Here is an 18125-nt window from a genome sequence, read left to right on the forward strand (position 1 = left end):
TCTCCCAGCATGCCTCAGTTGTTGTTTATTCTTGTTAAATAGATCATAAATCCATCATTTTGAGCGGCCTATCTGGACACACTTTGATCTCTTTAGCCCTAAGAATCATATCTAACTCCTTGAAAATATTTAATGTTTTGGCCTCTACCTTTTTCTGTAGCAGAGAATTTCACAGGCTCGTCACTGTCTGCATGTAGAAATTTCTCTTCATCTTAGTCCTAAACAGTGTGCTGCATATCTTTAAACCCCTGGTACTGGACTCCCTGCTCATCAGGAACATCCTTCCCTGGATGTTTACCCTGTCCAGTCCTGTCAGGATTTTATAAGTTCCTCATTCTACCAGTCGTAATCAATCCAATCTCTCTTTATACCACAATCCTGCCATTCCAGAAATCAGTCTGGTAAGCCTTCATTGTGCTCCCTGTACTGCCAGAACAGTTGGTTTATCTGGTATGGGTGCTGGGATTTTTAGAAATAATAAACTTGGGACAATATGGCCAGTCACCTGAACACCTGCAGGCAAACCATGAGAGCCAGCATGAATTTCTTGAGGATAAATCATGGTTAACTAAATTGCTGAAGTATATTTTTGAAGAGGTAAGAGAGGGTTGATCAGGGTTATGCTGTGGCTGTGATGTGCATAGACTTCCAACAGACATTTGACCCAGTGTCACACAACACTTGTTGTGTGTAGTTCTGGTCACCACACTACCAGAAGGATGTAGCTGCTTTGGAGACGGTACAGAAAAGGTTTACCAGGATGTTGCCTGTTTTGAGGATTTTAGCTATGAAGAAAGGTTGGTAGATTGGATTTATTTTCACTGGAACTCAGGGGGTCGAGGGACTACTTGGCAGAAGTCTGTAAGATTGTGGATAAAGTGGAAAGTATGAGGCTTTTTCCCAGGGGGGAGAGGATCAATTACTAGGGGACGTAGGTTCAAGGTGCCAGGGTGGGGGAGTGTAGGCAAGTTTTTCATACTCAGGGTGAAGTGGAGGAGGTGGTGGATACAAACTCAAGGGTAACATTCAAGATGCGCTGGATGAATATATGAATAGAAAAGGAAGGAAGAGCCAAATGCCTGAGTGCAGGCTTGTGAGGCTGAAGGGCCTGTTCCCGAGCTGGATTGTGTTTTGTTCTTTGAAAGCTGATGCAATAAGAAAGACAGCAGCAATCTGGATCTGAAAGTGACTGAAGGATAGGAAACACAGTAATATTTAATGGATCTTTTGTCAGTCAGGAGAGAGCTTTGTAGTGGAGTTCCCCAGGGGTCAGTATTGAGAAATTTTCTTTTCTTGCTACATAAAAATGCTTTAGACCTTAGGGGGCTAGGTTTGTAGGTTATACATAACATCTGAATGATTGTAAAGTGTGAGGAACACGAAGTTGAACTGCAAAAAGATATTCCAGCACAAGTTGGTGAAATGGGCTGACAGGGAGCAGATGAAGTTCAATGTGGAGAAGCATGAGGTAACACCTTATTTGAGGAATAAAATGGAGAGACAATTTAATTGTTGACTTTTAATGGGGGCTACAAGCGTAGGGAACCGAGGGATATATGTATATAAGTCATTAAAGGTGGCAGGACAGATCATTAATAGGGGTGTAGGAACATACAAATACTCAGTTTAAGATGTCGCCTTGCAGGAGTGCAATAAGACCCACACCCCGCTGCCAAACCCCTCTGATCTCCCAGCGTATCTCCCACCTGCATCCACCTATCACCTTCCCGTCTACCTTTCCCCTAGCTGCACCCCCACCCCTCCTACTTATCTCTCAGCCTCCTTTCCCCTCCACATTCCTGATGCCCGACAGGATGACTCTCTTGCCCCTGGAATGCTGCCTTACTTGCTGTTCCTTTGCAGTGCTACCCTTTTCAACTCTTAAGTTGACTCCAGGCAGGGAGGAGTTGAGAGTGAAGTGCTGGAAAAGCACAGCAGGTTAGGCAGCATCTGAGGAGCAGGAGAATCAACGTTTTGGGCATAAGCCCTTCATCAGGAACGCAGGCAGGGAAGAGAAGGATGTAGAAATGCAATAGTTATAGAGGATTCTATCAGAACAGGTACAGAGAAAATGAAGAACTGCAAATGCTGGCAATCTGAAACAAAACAAATTGCTGGAGAAATTTAGCATCCATAGAGAGAAAGCAGACTTAACATTTCAGATTCTGTGACACTTCATCAGAAGAGTTCTGGTGGGTCACTAGTGAGTCAGATTTCTCTGATGGCCAGGGAGTGGAATGGGCTGGATTTTCAGCAAGGGTATTTGACAAAGTGAGGTTAACTGAGTTGGCAAGATAATTATTGCTTTGGCACTTTTCAGTCAGTAATCATCAAGGACCTGCGCGTAATCCAGAGAGGAGAAAACCGTGTTAGGGAACTGGAGCTGGAGTTGGATGAACTTCGGATCATTCGGGAGGCAGAGGGGGTTATTGACAGGACTTACAGAGAGGTAGTCACTCCCCAGATGAAAGAAAAAGACAGATGGGTGGCAGTTAGGGGACAGAAAGGGAACCGGCAGGCAGTGCAGGGATCCCCTGTGGCCATTCCCCTCAACAATAATTATACCGTTTTGGAAACTGTTGGGGGGTGAGGGGCGGGGGGAACGACTTACCAGGGGAAAGCAGTGGGGCACCTGCTGCTCAAAAGGGAAGGGGGAAGAGGAGCAGAGCAGTAGTCATTGGAGACTCGATAGTTAGGGGGACAGATAGGAGGTTCTGTAGGGACAAGAGAGACTCACGGTTGATGTGTTGCCTCCCAGGTGCCAGGGTCTGTGATGTCTCTGATCGAGTTTTTGGGATCCTTCAGGGAGAGGGAGAGCAGCCCCAAGTCGTGGTCCACATTGGCACCAACGACATAGGTCGGAAGAGAGATAGGACTTGAGGCAGAAATTGAGGGACCAAGGATGGAAGCTTAGAGCTAGGATGAACAGAGTTGTTTTCTGTGGTTTGTTGCCCGTCCCATGTGCTAGTGAGGCAAGGAATAGGGAGAGAGAGGAGTTGAACACGTGGCTACAGGGATGGTGCAGGAGGGAGGGTTTCGGGTTTTTGGATAATTGGAGCTCTTTCTGGGGTAGGTGGGACCTCTATATGCAGGATGGTCTTCATCTAAACCAGAGGGGTACCAATATCCTTGGGGGGGGGGGGGAGATTTGCTAAGGCTATTAAGGTGGATTTAAACTAATACAGCAGGGGGATGGGAACCAAAATTGTAGGACAGGTCCAGAAGAGGATGAGAGTAGGGAGTTCCAAAATCTGACACTGGCAAGTGAGAACCTGGATTGAAGTGTGTGTACTTCAGTGCGAGGAGCATCCGAAATAACGTGGGTGAACTAGCAGCGTGGGTTGGTACCTGGGACTTCGATGTTGTGGCCATTATGAAGACAGGATAGAGTAGGGACAGGAATGGCTGTTGCAGGTTCCGGGATTCAGATGTTTCAGTAAGAACAGAGAAGATGGTAAAAGAGGGGAAGGTGTGGCATTGTTGATCAGGGACAATATTACAGTTGTAGAAAGGATGTCTGGGGACTCGTTAACTGAGGTAGTTATGGGCTGAGGTTAGAAACAGGAAAGAAGTCACCATGCTGGGAGTTTTCGAATAGTTCAAGAGATGTAGAGAAAAGGATAGCAAAGATGATTCTCGATGGGAGTGAGAGAGACTGGGTAGTTGTCATGGGGGACTTCAACGATCCAAATATTGACTGGGATCACTACAGTACGAGTACTATAGATGGGTCAGTTTTTGTCCAGTGTGTGCAGGAGGGCTTCCTGACACAGTATGTAGACAGGCCAACAAGGGCGAAGCCACTTTAGATTTGGCACTGTGTAACGAGCCTGGCCAGGTGTTAGATTTGGAAGTAGGTGAGCACTTTGGAGACAGCGATCGCAATTCTGTCAGGTTTACATTATTGATGGAAAGGGATAGGTGTACTCCACCGAGCAAGAGTTACAGCTGCGGGAAGGGAAATTATGATGCAATTAGGAAAGATTTAGGAAGCATAGAATGGGGAAGGAAACTGCAGGGGATGAACACATCAAAAATGTGGAGTTTATTCAAGGAAAGGCTCCTGTGTGTCCGAGATAAATATGTACCTGTCAGGCAGGGAGGAAGATATAGAACGCGTGAACCGTGGTTTACTAAGGAAGTGGAATCCCTGGTCAAGAAGAAGAAGGAGGCTTATGTTAGGACAAAATGCAAAAACTCAGTTAGGGAGCTTGAGGGTTACAAGGAAGTCAGGAAAGACCTAAAAAGAGAGCTCAGAGCCAGGAGGAGACATGAGAAGTTGTTGGCGGATAGGATCAGGGTTAACCCTAAGGCTTTCCATAGGTATGTCAGGAATAAAAGAATGACGAGAGTTAAGTTAGGGCCAATCAAGGATAATAGTGGGAAGTGGTGTGTGGAGTCAGAGGAGATAGGGGAAGCACTAAATAAATATTTTTTGACAGTTTTCACTATAGAAAATGAAAATGTTGGCGAGGAAGATACAGAGATATTTGCATCTAGACTAGAAGAGATTGAGGTTCACGAGGAAGAGGTATTAGAAATACTACAGAGTGTGAAAATAGACAAGTCCCCTGGGCCGGATGGGATCTATCCTAGGATCTTCTGGGAAGCAAGGGAAGAGATTGCCGAGCCTTTGGCATTGATCTTCAAATCATCATTGTCTACAGGAATAGTGCCTGAGGACTGGAGGATAGCAAATGTGGTTCCCTTGTTCAAACAGGGTAGTAGAGACAACCCTGGTAATTACAGACCAGTGAGTCTCACTTCAGTTGTTGGTAAAGTGTTGGAAAAGGTTATAAGAGATAGGATTTATAACCATCTAGAAAAGAATAATCTGATCAGGAGCAGTCAGCACGGTTTTGTGAAGGGTAGGTCGTGCCTAATGAATCTTATTGAGTTTTTTTGACAAAGTGACCTAACAGGTAGATGAGAGTAAACCGGTTGATGTGGTGTATATGGATTTCAGCAAGGCGTTCGATAAGGTTCCCCACAGTAGGCTATTATACAAAATGTGGAGGAATGGGATTGAGGGAGACATAGCAGTTTGGATCAGTAATTGGCTTGCTGAAAGAAAACAAAGGGTTGTAGTTGATGGAACATGTTCACCTTGGTGTCCAGTTGCCAGTGGTGTGACGCAAGGGTCGGTGTTGGGTCCACTGCTGTTCGTCATTTTTATAAATGACCTGGATGAGGGCCTAGAAGGGTGGGTTAGTAAATTTGCAGATGACACTAAGGTAGGTGGAGTTGTGGATAGTGAGGAAGGATGTAGTAGGTTGCAGAGAGACATAGATAGGATGCAGAGCTGAGTTGAGAGGTGGCAAATGGAGTTTAATGTGGACAAGTGTGAGGTGAAACATTTTGGACGGAGTAATCAGGATGCAAAGTACTGGGCTAAGGGTAAGATTCTCGGGAGTGCGGATGGGCAGAGAGATCTCTGTGTCCATGTACATAGATCCCTGAAAGTTGCCATCCAGATTGACAGGGTTGTTAAGAAGGCATACAGTGTTTTGGCCTTGATTAATAGAGGGATTGAGTTCCGGAACCAGGAGGTTATGCTGCAGCTGTACAAAGCTCTGGTACGGCCACTCTTGGAGTATTGTGTACAGTTCTGGTCACCGCATTATAAAAAGGATGTGGAAGCTTTGGAAAGGGTGCAGAGGAGATCTACTAGGCTGTAGCCTGGTATGGAGGGAATGTCTTACGAGGAAAGGCTGAGGGCCTTGAGGCTGTTCTCGTTAGAGAGAAGAAGGTTGAGAGGTGACTTAATTGAGACATATAAAATAATTAGAGGATTCGATAGGGTGGACAATAGGGAGAGCCTTTTTCCAAGTATGGGGACTGCAAACACGAGGGGACACAACTTTAAAGTGAGGGGAGATAGGTATGAGGCAGGTTTCAGAGGTAGTTTCTTTACTCAGAGTAGTACGGGTATGGAATGCTTTGCCTGCAACGGTAGTAGATTCGCCAAGTTTAAGTGGATTTAAGTCGTCATTGGACAGGCATATGGACGTACATGGAATAGTGTAGGTGGGATGGGCTTCACATTAGTATGACAGGGCGGCGCAACATCGAGGGCCGAACGGCCTGTACTGCGCTGTAATGTTCGATGTTCTATGAGACCTGATCATGTGTTACATTAAAAACCAGGCTGGCAGCTCAGAGTAATGTTTCAGGTTAGTTTCAGACTGGTTCAAAAGCTAGGTTCAACCCAAACAGGGAGTCATGCTAAAGGGTGATTTTACTGACTGGAGGATGTTTACTAAGGACCACTAGAATGTAGCAATAAATCTGCCAGTGATACTAAACATGGAGGAGTGTCGATCAGTGAGGATGGTGTTAGCCTCATGAAATTAATAGGCTAACAGAACGGGTGGAGACATGTCAGATGGAATTTAATGGGACGTGTGTTGGTAGAAGGGATATGGAGAGGCAAATGTAGGTTTAAAGACCTAGACTGAAAGCGTGAGCAGTGACAGAGAAAGCTGGGGGTTCATTGCTAACTTCAAAGTTCATTGCAGGACATAAAAGAGAATATATAGAAAAGCAATGGGAACTTGATCAATGGAGATTCAGAACAGAAACAGGGAGGTTAGATCAAATATTTATAGAACTCTGGTCAGGCCACAATAAGAGTTCTGTGTCCATTTGTGTTCCTCACACTTTAGATAAGATGTGAGAGTTCTGGAGATGGTGCAGAGGATATTCACCAGAATGGGTCTGGGGGTGAGGGAATTTATATATAGAACATAGAAAAGTACAACACAGACAGGCCCTTTGGCCCACAATGTTGTGCCAAGCTTTAATCATAATGTAAAATATAATTACCAAACTGATGCACCCCTCAACTCACTGCTATCCATGTGCATGTCCAGCAGTCGCTTAAATGTCCCCAATGACTCTGCTTCCATCACCATCACTGGCAGTGCATTCCATGCATTCACAACTCTCTGCATTAAGAAACTTTCTCTGACATCCCCTCTGTACCTTCCCCCTAATATCTTAAAACTATGACCCCTCGTACCAATCAATCCTGCCCTGGGGAAAAGTCTCTGGCTATTGACTCTATCTATTCCTCTCATTTTCTTGTATGCCTTGGTCAGGTCACCTCTCTTCCTCCTTCTCTCCAGAGAGAAAAGTCCGAGCTTGATTGGAGAAGCTGGGGTGTTAACATTGCCCCTGAATGAGTTTGAGGGGAGATTTGATGAATATGGACAGGATTGTGACACATTTGGACACAGTCATCATGGGAAAGCTGTTCCCATTAGTGGATTACACAAGGAATATGCAGGAGGGATATATGAAAAAGAATCTATTGCCTCAGTGATTGATAATGACCTAGAACCCACTGTCCATGCAGTGGGTCTGGGGAAAGAGAAAAGAAATAATTTCAAAAGGAAATTGGATGAAGACTCGAGGGAAATAACCTCACATTGGGGATAAGGAGAGAAGTCGGACTGACTGGATTAATCTGGTGATAAAGTTGATTGATGAGGGAAGGGATGTAGATGTCATATCCATGGACTTTAGTGAGGCATTTGATAAGGTTCCCCATGATAGGCTGATGACGAAGGTGAAGTTGCACGGGGTCCAGGGTGTTCTAGCTAGATGGATAGAGAACTGTTTGGACAACAGGAGACAGAGTAGTAATGGAAACGAGTTTCTCAAAATGGAGATCCGTGACCAGTGGTATCTCGCAGGGATCCGTGCTGGGATCACTGTTGCTTGTGATGATTTGGAGGAAGGTGTAGGTTGCCTCCTTAGCAAGTTTGCAGATGACACTAAGATTGGTGGAGTAGCAGATAGTGAAGGGGACTGTCTGAGAATACAGCACTGTATAGATAAATTGGAGAGTTGGGCAGAGAAATGGCAGTTGGAATTCAATCTGGACAAATGCGAGGTGATGCATTTTGGAAGATACAATTCCAGAGCAAATTGTACGGGAAATGGATAAATCCTGGGGAAAATTGATGTCCAGAGAGATCTGGGTATTCAGGTCCATTGTTCCCTGAAGGTGGCTTCATAGGTCAGTAGAGTGGTCAAGAACGCATACGGCATGCTGGGTATTGAGTACAGAGTTGGCAGGTCATGTTACAGTTGTATAAGACTTTGGTTTGGCCACATTTGGAATACTGTACACAGTTCTGGTCACCATATTGCCAAAGGATGTGGATGCTTTGGAGAGGATGCAGAGGAGATTCACCAGGATGTTGCCTGATATGGAGGGCGCTAGCTCTGAGGAGAGGTTGAGTAGGTTAGGATTATTTTCATTGGAAAGAGGTGGTTGAGGGGGGAACCTGATTGAGCTCTTCAAAATCATGAAAGTGTAGACAGGGTGGATAGCAAGAAAGTTTAATTTTCCCCAGAGTGGAGGACTCAGTTACTAGGGGTTATGAGTTTAAAGTGGGAGGGGAAATGTTTAAGGGAGAGATGATGGAAAGTTCTTTACTCAGGGGGTAGTGGGTGCCTGGAATGTGTTGCCTGTGGAGGTGATAGGAGTGGGCACGATAGCGTCATTTAAGCTGTATCGGGACAGATACATGAATGGACAGGGAGCAGAGGGATACAGATTCTTGGAGGGCCAAAAGGCCTGTTCATGCACTGTGATTTTCTTTGCTCTTTGTTCTAATCTACACAGTGAGCCAGTGCAGACTTGATGGGCTGAATGACCTCTTGTGTTGTAAATTATAGCAGGCTGTCAACAGACATTGATCAGTGGTACATCCTGCAGAGATATGAAGTCAGCTTTTTGTTGCATGGGGATTACACAGCGAGTGAAATAAATGGATTTGGCACAAAACTAAAAACACTTTTATGAATGCGACTGCGGTGTTATATAGTGTGCTGTCACCCATTCCACCAAACTGCCCTCAAAGGTTTTCCCTCCCACTACATCTTACAGTTATCCCTGATTCTGTAGCTGGGGTGAAGGAAGCCTGCTCCACAGTGTGACCCCAGGGCCCTTGTGTCCAGGCAGCCCAGATGTACTGGGGGGCAAGTGGCCAGCCGACTAGGACATTTCTCCCTTGGCCAGCTGCAGAGCTGTGGCAGTGAAGTGCTCTCCAGCTTGTGCTCCTGAATGTTCCAAACTTAACCTTCTCACTGCCATGTCAGGACCTGAACTGGTGGGTATGCAGGAGGACACTTGCTGTTGCGTGCTCTGAGGATCCACCACCCTCAGAGGTCAAGGAGTTGGCTTCTGCTGGACCACACCATTTCCCAGCAGAGGGGCAGCATGGTGGTTTAGTGGTTAGCACTGGTGTCTCACAACATCAGGGACCTGGGTTCTGTATCTGTGAGTTTTCTCTCACAGTCCAATGATGCGCAGGTTAGGTGGATTAGCCATGGAAAATTGCCCATAGTGCCTAGGGATGTGCAGGTTAGGAGCACAAGATGTGGGAAATGCAGAGTTACAGGGATTGGATAAGGAAGTGGGTCTTGGATGGGATGCTCTTCAGAGGGTGGTGTGGACTCAATGTGCCGAATGGGCCGCCTCCACGCTGTAGAGATGCTACGATCCTAGGTCATGGACATCCCACTGTCACCTGCAGGACATAACAGAGAGAAGCTGTCGGGGTCAATGGTTACAATTTGTATGAAATGAATAACATTGTCATTGACACTGACAGTGACCTGTTGTCAGGTGACTGTGAGAGCAGCAGTGAATGAAGAATGCTACATACTCTGTTAGTGGGACACTGTTTCTTTCTGCATTCCCACCAATGATCCCAGCCCACAAGATACAGGATTCTGCCTCCTAGTGGGAGTTAAGAGTTTAATGTCGGACACCCCTCCATCTGGCCCCTTTCTGAATTATTGTGGACAGTCTTCTCCTGTAATGAGAAAGGGAGGGATTAAGTGAAAAGAATGTGGTTGGCACAGCTGTTTGTGCCAGTGCTCCTATTCAGAGGGAGTGAGTCAGCAGCACTGAGGCCATGCAAGTTTACTTATGTGGGAGATAGTTGTAGGCTGACAGCAACTGAGGTTGCAGGTATTACTGAGAGCAGTAAAGAACAAGGCTTGGTGGGTGCAGTCATAGAGATTGAGAGAACTTGAGGTACCAGTGAGATGGGTGTGGCACTTACTCTATCAGACCAGAGAAGGTCATTGATCATTCCTGGCACAGACCCTTGGACCAGGCTGGCATGGTCTGGTGCCGTGGAAGCAGCCCAGTCTACGCCCAGTCCATTCAGTCCACGTCGATCCTCCGGAGAGTGTCCCACTCAGTCCCAACCCTGTCCCTGTAACCCTGCGGTTAACTCACCTGGCATGCACATCCTTCCATCAACACTCTGAGCAATTTAGCATGGCCAATCCGCCTAACCTGCATATCTTAGAACTCCGGGGAGCACCCGGAGGAAACCCACGCAGACACGGGGAGAACGTGCAAACTCGACACGGGCAGTTGCCTGAGGGTAGAGTTGAGCATGGGTCCCTGGCGCTGCGGGGCACTCAGGCATCATACCATGTGGTGTCAGGACCCTCTTGTGCCAGTCCTCTGGGAGGAGGGTGCCAATTCTCTGCATCATCCCCTGAACCAGGACCTCCAGTTCCTTGTTAGACAATCATGGCACCATTTTGGTGAGTGCCAGATTATTCTGGGATGGTGACTGGGATCAGAGTCAGGCATTTAGGGGCAGGGTAGGTCATTAATGAGGTGGGTTTGGTAAAATACTCTGAGAGGTGTTGTTCAGCCTGGCAGAGAGAAGCCCTCAAAAAAAAACTCAACACAACTGAAATTTAGCCAAGACAATGTAAGATTCATCTCAGTTGTGAGAGGCAGAGAGGGCCAGGAATTTTTAATCCACTCTGGATTCCCACCCACTCTGCTCCACAATGTCTGTTTCTCCTCTCTCTCCTTCTCACCTTCCCTCCATTTTTTTTGAGCTCACTGTCTGTCTCTTGGACTTTCTCTTTCTCACCACCACCCCCTCTCAATTTCTCCCCCCCCCCCCCCCCCCCCCTCACTGACCTAGTCTTTCTCACTCCCCTTTCTCTCTTCCCCCCTTTATCCTCTCTCTTCTTACCTTTCTCTTCCCTCTTTCTCCTCTCTCTCTTCCCCCTCCTCACCCATTCTACCTCTCCCCACTCACTCTTCTTCCCCTTTCTATCTCCCCTCCTTTCCCCTTCCTTCTCTCAAAACCCCCCATCTCTCACCCCTTTTCCCAGCTCTCTCTCTCCCCCCTCCCCCACCCCTCCTTCTGCTGTCAGGGGTGGAGTTTGTGTTTCTGATCTTTTTGCTGTGGTTTTGTTTTCTGACCAGGAGAGCTCCGGTCTCAATGGAGAGGCGGTGGCAGGGTTGAGTGGAGGCTTTGTGGAAGGGGCGTTTGAGGGTCCAAGCAGCAGCACTGACGAGCTGGCAGCAGCCCCCGTCCCCCAACAACAAGATGGCTTCAAATTTCAATGACATTGTGAAACAGGGATACGTGAGGATGAGGAGCCGGAAACTAGGGGTAAGTGGACACTGGCTGGCACTGGGAGCCGGACACTGGCTGGCACTGGGAGTCACACACTGGCTGGCACTGGGAGCCGGACACTGGCTGGCACTGGGAGTCACACACTGGCTGGCACTGGGAGCCGGACACTGGCTGGCACTGGGAGTCACACATTGGCTGGCACTGGGAGTCACACACTGGCTGGCACTGGTTGGCGCATTGTTCCACACAGCGAAAAAAATCCTTCAGGCCATCGAGTCAAAAACAAAGCCCCTGACTGTTCTAATGCCTTTTTCTAGCACTTGGGCCGTTGCCTTGTATGCCTTGGCATCACAAGTGTAAATCTAAATATTTCTTAAATATTACGAAGATTTCTGCCCCTGCCACCCTTGCAGACAGTGAGTTCCAGATTTCCACCACCCTCTGGATGATGAAATTATTCCTCACATCTCGTCTAAACTTTCTGCCGTTTACCTTAAATGTGCAGACAGTTCTCCTATAAGTTGTGTTTGGGCAGGGCGATTTGGGTATAATGTTGCTGAAGAATTAGGGGAAGATATTTCCCAGAACACTTACCTCCGTTTGCAATAGCACGATTCCAGCGGCGATCGTTTCACGTGCTTCGTTCTGCACATGCGTTGATGTCAGCGCCGTCTCTGAGCCATTTTGCGCATGTGTCAATGTCAGCTGTTCTCGGAGTATGTGAGAGGTATACAGCAATACATTGAGCAGCTTCACCTGGGACTTGGATTTCTGAGACATGGATAGAACACGGTCAGGAATGGATGTTGCACGTTCCAGGGTTTAGACCTTTCATTAAGATCAGGGAAGATGGTAAAAAAAGGGGGAGTTGCGACTTTGTTAGTCAAGGACAGTATAACAGTGGCTGAAAGAACTTTTGACGAAGACTTGTCTACGGAGGTAGTGTGAGCTGAGGTTAGAAACAGGAGAGGAGAGGTCACACTGCTTGGAGTGTTTTATAGGCCTCCACAAAGTTCCAGGGAGGTGGAGGACAGGATTGGCAAATCAATTCTGGTCAGGAGTGAAAGGAACAGACTGGTCATTATGGGGGACTTTAACTTCCCCAGCATTAACTGGGAGTGCTATAACTCTAGTTCGTCAGATGGATCAGTTTTTTTGTCCAGTGTGAACGGGAGGGTTTCCTGACACAGTATGTCGATGAGGGGAGGCCACACTGGATCTGGTGCTTGGTAATGAACCAGGCCAGGTATTTGATTTAGTGGCCGGTGAGCACTTTGGAGAGAGTGACCATTATTCAGTTATATTTGGTTAAGCGATGGAAAGGGATAGGTACTTGCCACAGGGCAAGAGTTATCGATGGGGCAAGGGCAATTATAATGCGATTAGGCAAGACTTAGGATGCATAGAATGGGGTAGCAAATGCAGGGGATGGGGTCAATTAAAATGTGGAGCTGGTTTAAGGAACAGATACTGCATGTCCTTGATAGGTAAGTCCCTGTCAGGTGGGGAGGAAGTGATAAGGTCAGGGAAACGTGGTTTACTAAAGAAATTGCATCTCTTGTTAAGCAGAAGAGGGGGTCTTATGTGACATTGAGGCGAGATGGTACAGATGAGGCGATGGAGAGTTACAGATCAGGTAGAAAGGACTTAAGAGAGAGTTAAGAAGAGTAAGGAGGGACGCGAGCAGTCTTTAGCAAACAGAATAAAGGAGAACCCTAAAGCTTTCTACAGGTATGTGAGGAATAAAAGGATGACTAGGGTAGGAATAGGGCCAGTCAAAGACAGAAGTGGGAAGTTGAGTGAGGACACTGTGGAGATCGGAGAGATGCTAAATGAACATTTCTAATCTGTTTTCATTCAGGAAAAGGAGAATAATGTAGGGGAGAAGAATGTGATATGGGTTATTAGACTTGAAAGGATTGAGGTTAGTAAGGAGGAGGTGTTATCAATTCCAGAAGATGTGAAAGTAGACAAGTCCACTGGGCCGGATGGGATTTTTCTGAGGATTCTCTGGGAAGCTAGGGAGGAGATGGCTGAACCTTTGGCCTTGATCTTTGAGTCGTCATTGTCTACAGATTTAGTACCAGAGGACTGGAGGATTGCAAATGTTGTGCCCTTGTTCAAGAAGGGCAGCAGAGATGACGCAGGTAATTATAGACCAGTGAGCCTTACTTCTGTTGTAGGAAAGGTTTTGGAAAGGATTACAAGAAATAGGACTTATAATCATCCAGCAAGCAAAAATTTGATCGGAAATAGTCAACATGGAAACGTCAAGGGCAGATCATGTCTCACAAACCTCGTTGAGTTTTTTGAGAAGGTGACCAAGCATGTAGATGAGGGTAGGGCAGTTGACGTGGTATACATGGACTTCAGTAAAGTCTTTGATAAGGTTCCATATGATAGGCTGTTGGAGAAAATGTGAGGCATGGAATTGAGGGTTATTTAGCAGTTTGGATTAGAAACTGGCTTTCTGAAAGAAGGCAGCAAGTGGTGATTGATGGAAAATATTCAGCCTGGAGTCTAGTTACTAAGTGCTGTGCCACAAGGATCTGTTTTGGGACCACTGCAGTTCGTTATTTTTAAAAATGACTTGGCCGCAGGCATAGGTGGATGGATTAGTAAATTTGCAGACAACTCTAATGTCGGTGGAGTGGTGGACAGTGAGAAAGAATGTTGCAGGTTGCAGGGGGACTTGGATAAACTGCAGAATTGGGCTGAGAGGTGGCAAATGGTGTTCAATGCAGCTAAATGTGACGTGATTCACTTCGGGAAGAATAACAGGAAGGTAGAGTACTGGGTCAATGGAAAGATTCTTGGTATTGTGGATGTGCAGAGGGATCTTGGAGTCCATGTACATAGGTCATGAAAGTTGCCACCCAGGTGGATAGTGCTGTTAAGAAGGCACATGGTGTTTTAGGTTTTATTGGTCAAGGGATTGAGTTCCAGAACCATGATGTCATATTCCTGTCAGGGTGAAAGGGAAGGCTGGTAGGTGTAGGGAATGCTGGATGACTAAAGAAATTGAGGGTTTGGTTAAGACAAAGAAGGAAGCATATGTCAGATATAGACGGGATAGATCGAGTGAATCTTTAGAAGAGTATAAAGGCAGTAGGAATATACTTAAGAGGGAAATCAGGAGGGGAAGAAGAGGACATGAAATAGCTTTGGCAAATAGAGTTAAGAAGAATCCAAAGGGTTTTTACAAATACATTAAGGACAAAAGAGTAACTAGGGAGAGAATAGGGCCCCTCAAAGATGAGCAAGGCAGCCATTGTGTGGTGCCACAGAAAATGGGGGAGATACTAAACGAGGAGTTTACATCAGTATTTACTGTGGAAAAGATATAGAAAGTAGCGAAATAGATAGTGACACCTCGCAAAATGTCCATATTACAGAGGAGGAAGTGCTGGATGTCTTGAAACGCATAAAGATGGATAAATCCCAAGGACCTGATCAGGTGTACCCGAGAACTCTGTGGGTAGCTAGAGAAGTGATTGCTGGGCCTCTTGCTGAGACATTTGTATCATCGATAGTCACAGGTGAGGTGCCGGAAGACTGGGGGTTGGCAAATGTGGTGCCACTGTTTAAGAAGGGCAGTAAAGACAAGCCAGGGAGCTATAGACCGGTGAGCCTAACCTCGGTGTTGGGCAAGTTGTTGGAGGGAATCCTGACGGACAGGATGTACATGTATTTGGAAAGGCAAGGACTGATTAGGGATAGTCAACATGGCTTTGTGCGTGGGAAATCATGTCTCACAAACTTGATTGGGATTTTCGAAGAAGTTACAAAGAGGATTGATGGGGGCAGAGCGGTAGATGTGATCTATATGAACTTCAGTAAGGCGTTCAATAAGGTTCCCCATGGGAGACAGGTTAGCAAGGTTAGATCTCACTGAAAACAGGGAGAACTAGCCATTTGGATACAGAACTTGCTCAAAGTTGGAAGACAGAGAGTGGTGGTGGAGGGTTGTTTTTCAGACTGGAGGTCTGTGACCAGTGGGGTGCCACAAGGATCGATGCTGGGCCCTCTACTTTTTGTCATTTACATAAATGATTTGGATGCGAGCGTAAGAGGTACAGTTAGTAGGGTTGCAGATTACGCCAAAATTGGAGGTGCAATGGACAACGAAGAGGGTTACCTCAGATTACAACAGGATCTGGACCAGATGGGCCAATGGGCTGAGAAGTGGCAGATGGAGTTTAATTCAGATAAATGCGAGGTGCTGCATTTTGGGAAAGCAAATCTTAGCAGGACTAATACACTTAATGGTAACGTCCTAGAGAATGTTGCTGAACAAAGAGACCTTGAAGTGCAGGTTCATAGCTCCTTGAAAGTGGAGTCGCAGGTAGATAGGATAGTGCGGAAGGCGTTTGGTATGCTTTCCTTTATTGGTCAGAGTATCGAGGACAGGAGTCAGGAAGTCATGTTGCGGCTGTACAGGACATTGGTTAGGCCACTGTTGGAATATTGCATGCAATTCTGGTCTCCTTCCTATCCGAAAGATGTTGTGAAACTTGAAAGGGTTGAGAAAAGATTTACAAGGATGTTGCCAGGGTTAGAGAATTTGAGCTACAGGGAGAGGCTGAACAGGCTGGGGCTGTTTTCCCTGAAGCATTGGAGGCTGAGGGGTGACCTTCTAGAGGTTTACAAAATTATGAGGGGCATGGATAGGGTAAATAGACAAAGTCTTTTCCCTGGGGTCGGGGAGTCCAGAACTAGAGGGCATAGGTTTAGGGTGAGAGGGGAAAGATAGAAAAGAGACCTAAGGGGCAACTTTTTCACACAGAGGGTGGTATGTGTATGGACTGAGCTGCCAGCGGAAGTGGTGGAGGCTGGTACAATTGCAACATTTAAGAGGCATTTGGATGGGTATATAAATAGGAAGAGTTTGGAGGGATATGGGCCGGGTGCTGGCAAGTGGGACTAGATTGGGTTAGGATATCTGGTTGGCATGGATGGGTTGGACCGAAGGGTCTGTTTTCATGCTGTACATCTCTATGACTGTATGATTAGATAAGGTGGACAGTGAGAGTCGTTTTCCTAGGATGATGTCTGCTTGTATGAGGGGCCATAACTACAAATTGAGGGGTGATAGAATTAAGACAGATGTCAGAGAGAGGTTCTTTACTGAGAGACCGGTAAGGGCGTGGAATGCCCTGCCTGCTAATGTAGTTAACTCTGCCACATTAGGGGAATTTAAACAGTTCTTGCATAAGCAGATGGATGATGATGGGATCGTGTAAAGTGATGTGCTTAGATCAGTTCTCAGCTCAGCGCAACATCGAGGGCTGAAGGGCCTGTTCAGAACTGTATTGTTCTATTTTCTACCTCAAAGATTAAGCTAATGAATGTTCGTTGCTTTCCCTGTGACACAAGGATATTCTTGTATCATTTCTGTATAAGCCCTGTATAGGTCCTGCAGGACTGCGTTACTCTTATTTATATCATTTGCCTTTCTAACTTGTTCTTGTGCCTGCTTACCACACAATCTACTCCGAGATTGTGCCCCTCCAGTTTTGTAAAAAAAAGGTAGTGAAAAGAATGTTGGCAAGAAGCATCCTGGGATTAAACGTGCAGGTGGCGAATGGAAAATAACGCTGGAAGAGAAGCTAGATCAAGCAATTTGAGCATTAGGAGCGAACATGTGAAAGAGTTTGCTTAACAGGAATGAGGGAGTCTACCTTACACACCGTTAGAGGCAACACACTGAACAGATTAAAGCAAGCTGTATTGCTGGAACAAGTCTGAGTGTCAGTAAACTTGTGAGGTCACAGCCAAAGGAACTTGAGGAGATGGAGAGGCCTCTATGTGTTTGGATAAAAGATCAAACAAAAAAGCAATTGGGACAACCTTTCTCAGCATAAAAGAGATAAGCCTTATCCATTTATGAAGATCTCAGAGCACAGCAGGGTAACTGTTAGTTCAGTAAGATAACACCTGGCAACCTATGAACAGCTCCTTCAAGACAGAAGAAGAAGGGTAAAGCAGCGAAAACGGGATGTCTGTTTTAAACCAAGGCCCAGTCAGCAGACAATCAACCACAGCCATCTACTTCAGTAATGTCAACTGAACTCAATAATGGTGATGATGACCCTCTGTCCCTGCATTAACAATATTGTTTCAATGTAATGCATTAATTTTATTTTTGTTTCATTAATAAATATGACTTAAACCTTCATTCGGGCTGTCTTTGTGTTAGGCGTTTTGGTGATTTTTGAGTGATATGTTTTGCTGGTCTGACCCAACTCCCTTTTTCCTGTGTGCCCCATTATTTCTATTAAGTGATTTTGTATTAAACAAGGTTTAGCTGAAATGCAACTGGAGCGTTAAAGGAGAACTACCTGTATGTCCCCTGGTCAGTGGTTCCTCCATCAAGGGGAAAGGTTTCTGTCTACACCCCTCAGAATCAATCGTGTCCCCTCTCAATCTCTTCTGCTGTAAGAAAATAACTCCAGTTTCTCCAATCTCTCTTCATAACTGAAACCCTTCATCCCAGGCAACATACAGGTAAATCTCCCCTGCAGGTTTAGAGGCGTTGTCAGAGGTAAGTTCTTTACTCAGAGAGTGGTGGGTGCATGGAATGCATTGTCAGCAGTGGTAATAGAGTCAGATGTATTAGGGACATTTAAGCGACTCTTTGATAGGCACATGGATGATAGTAAAATATAGGGTATGTAGGTTAGTTTGATTTTAGAGTAGGATAAAAGGTCA

General features: G+C 46.0%; 1 protein-coding gene across 6 annotated transcripts in view; it reads left to right on the forward strand.

The window, feature by feature from the left end:
• Nucleotides 1–18125, forward strand: part of dok4 (docking protein 4) — an 82299-nt gene that overhangs the window by 23584 nt on the left and 40590 nt on the right. For all 6 annotated transcript variants that reach the window (XM_060837868.1, XM_060837871.1, XM_060837873.1 and 3 more), the window contains exon 2: nucleotides 11261–11450. In XM_060837868.1, the coding sequence (XP_060693851.1) occupies nucleotides 11385–11450 (66 nt within the window). In that variant the 5' untranslated portion in view covers nucleotides 11261–11384. The remainder of the gene's footprint in view (nucleotides 1–11260; nucleotides 11451–18125) is intronic.

Source organism: Hemiscyllium ocellatum, chromosome 17 (assembly GCF_020745735.1).
Source record: "Hemiscyllium ocellatum isolate sHemOce1 chromosome 17, sHemOce1.pat.X.cur, whole genome shotgun sequence".
Classification (NCBI taxonomy): Eukaryota; Metazoa; Chordata; class Chondrichthyes; order Orectolobiformes; family Hemiscylliidae; genus Hemiscyllium; species Hemiscyllium ocellatum.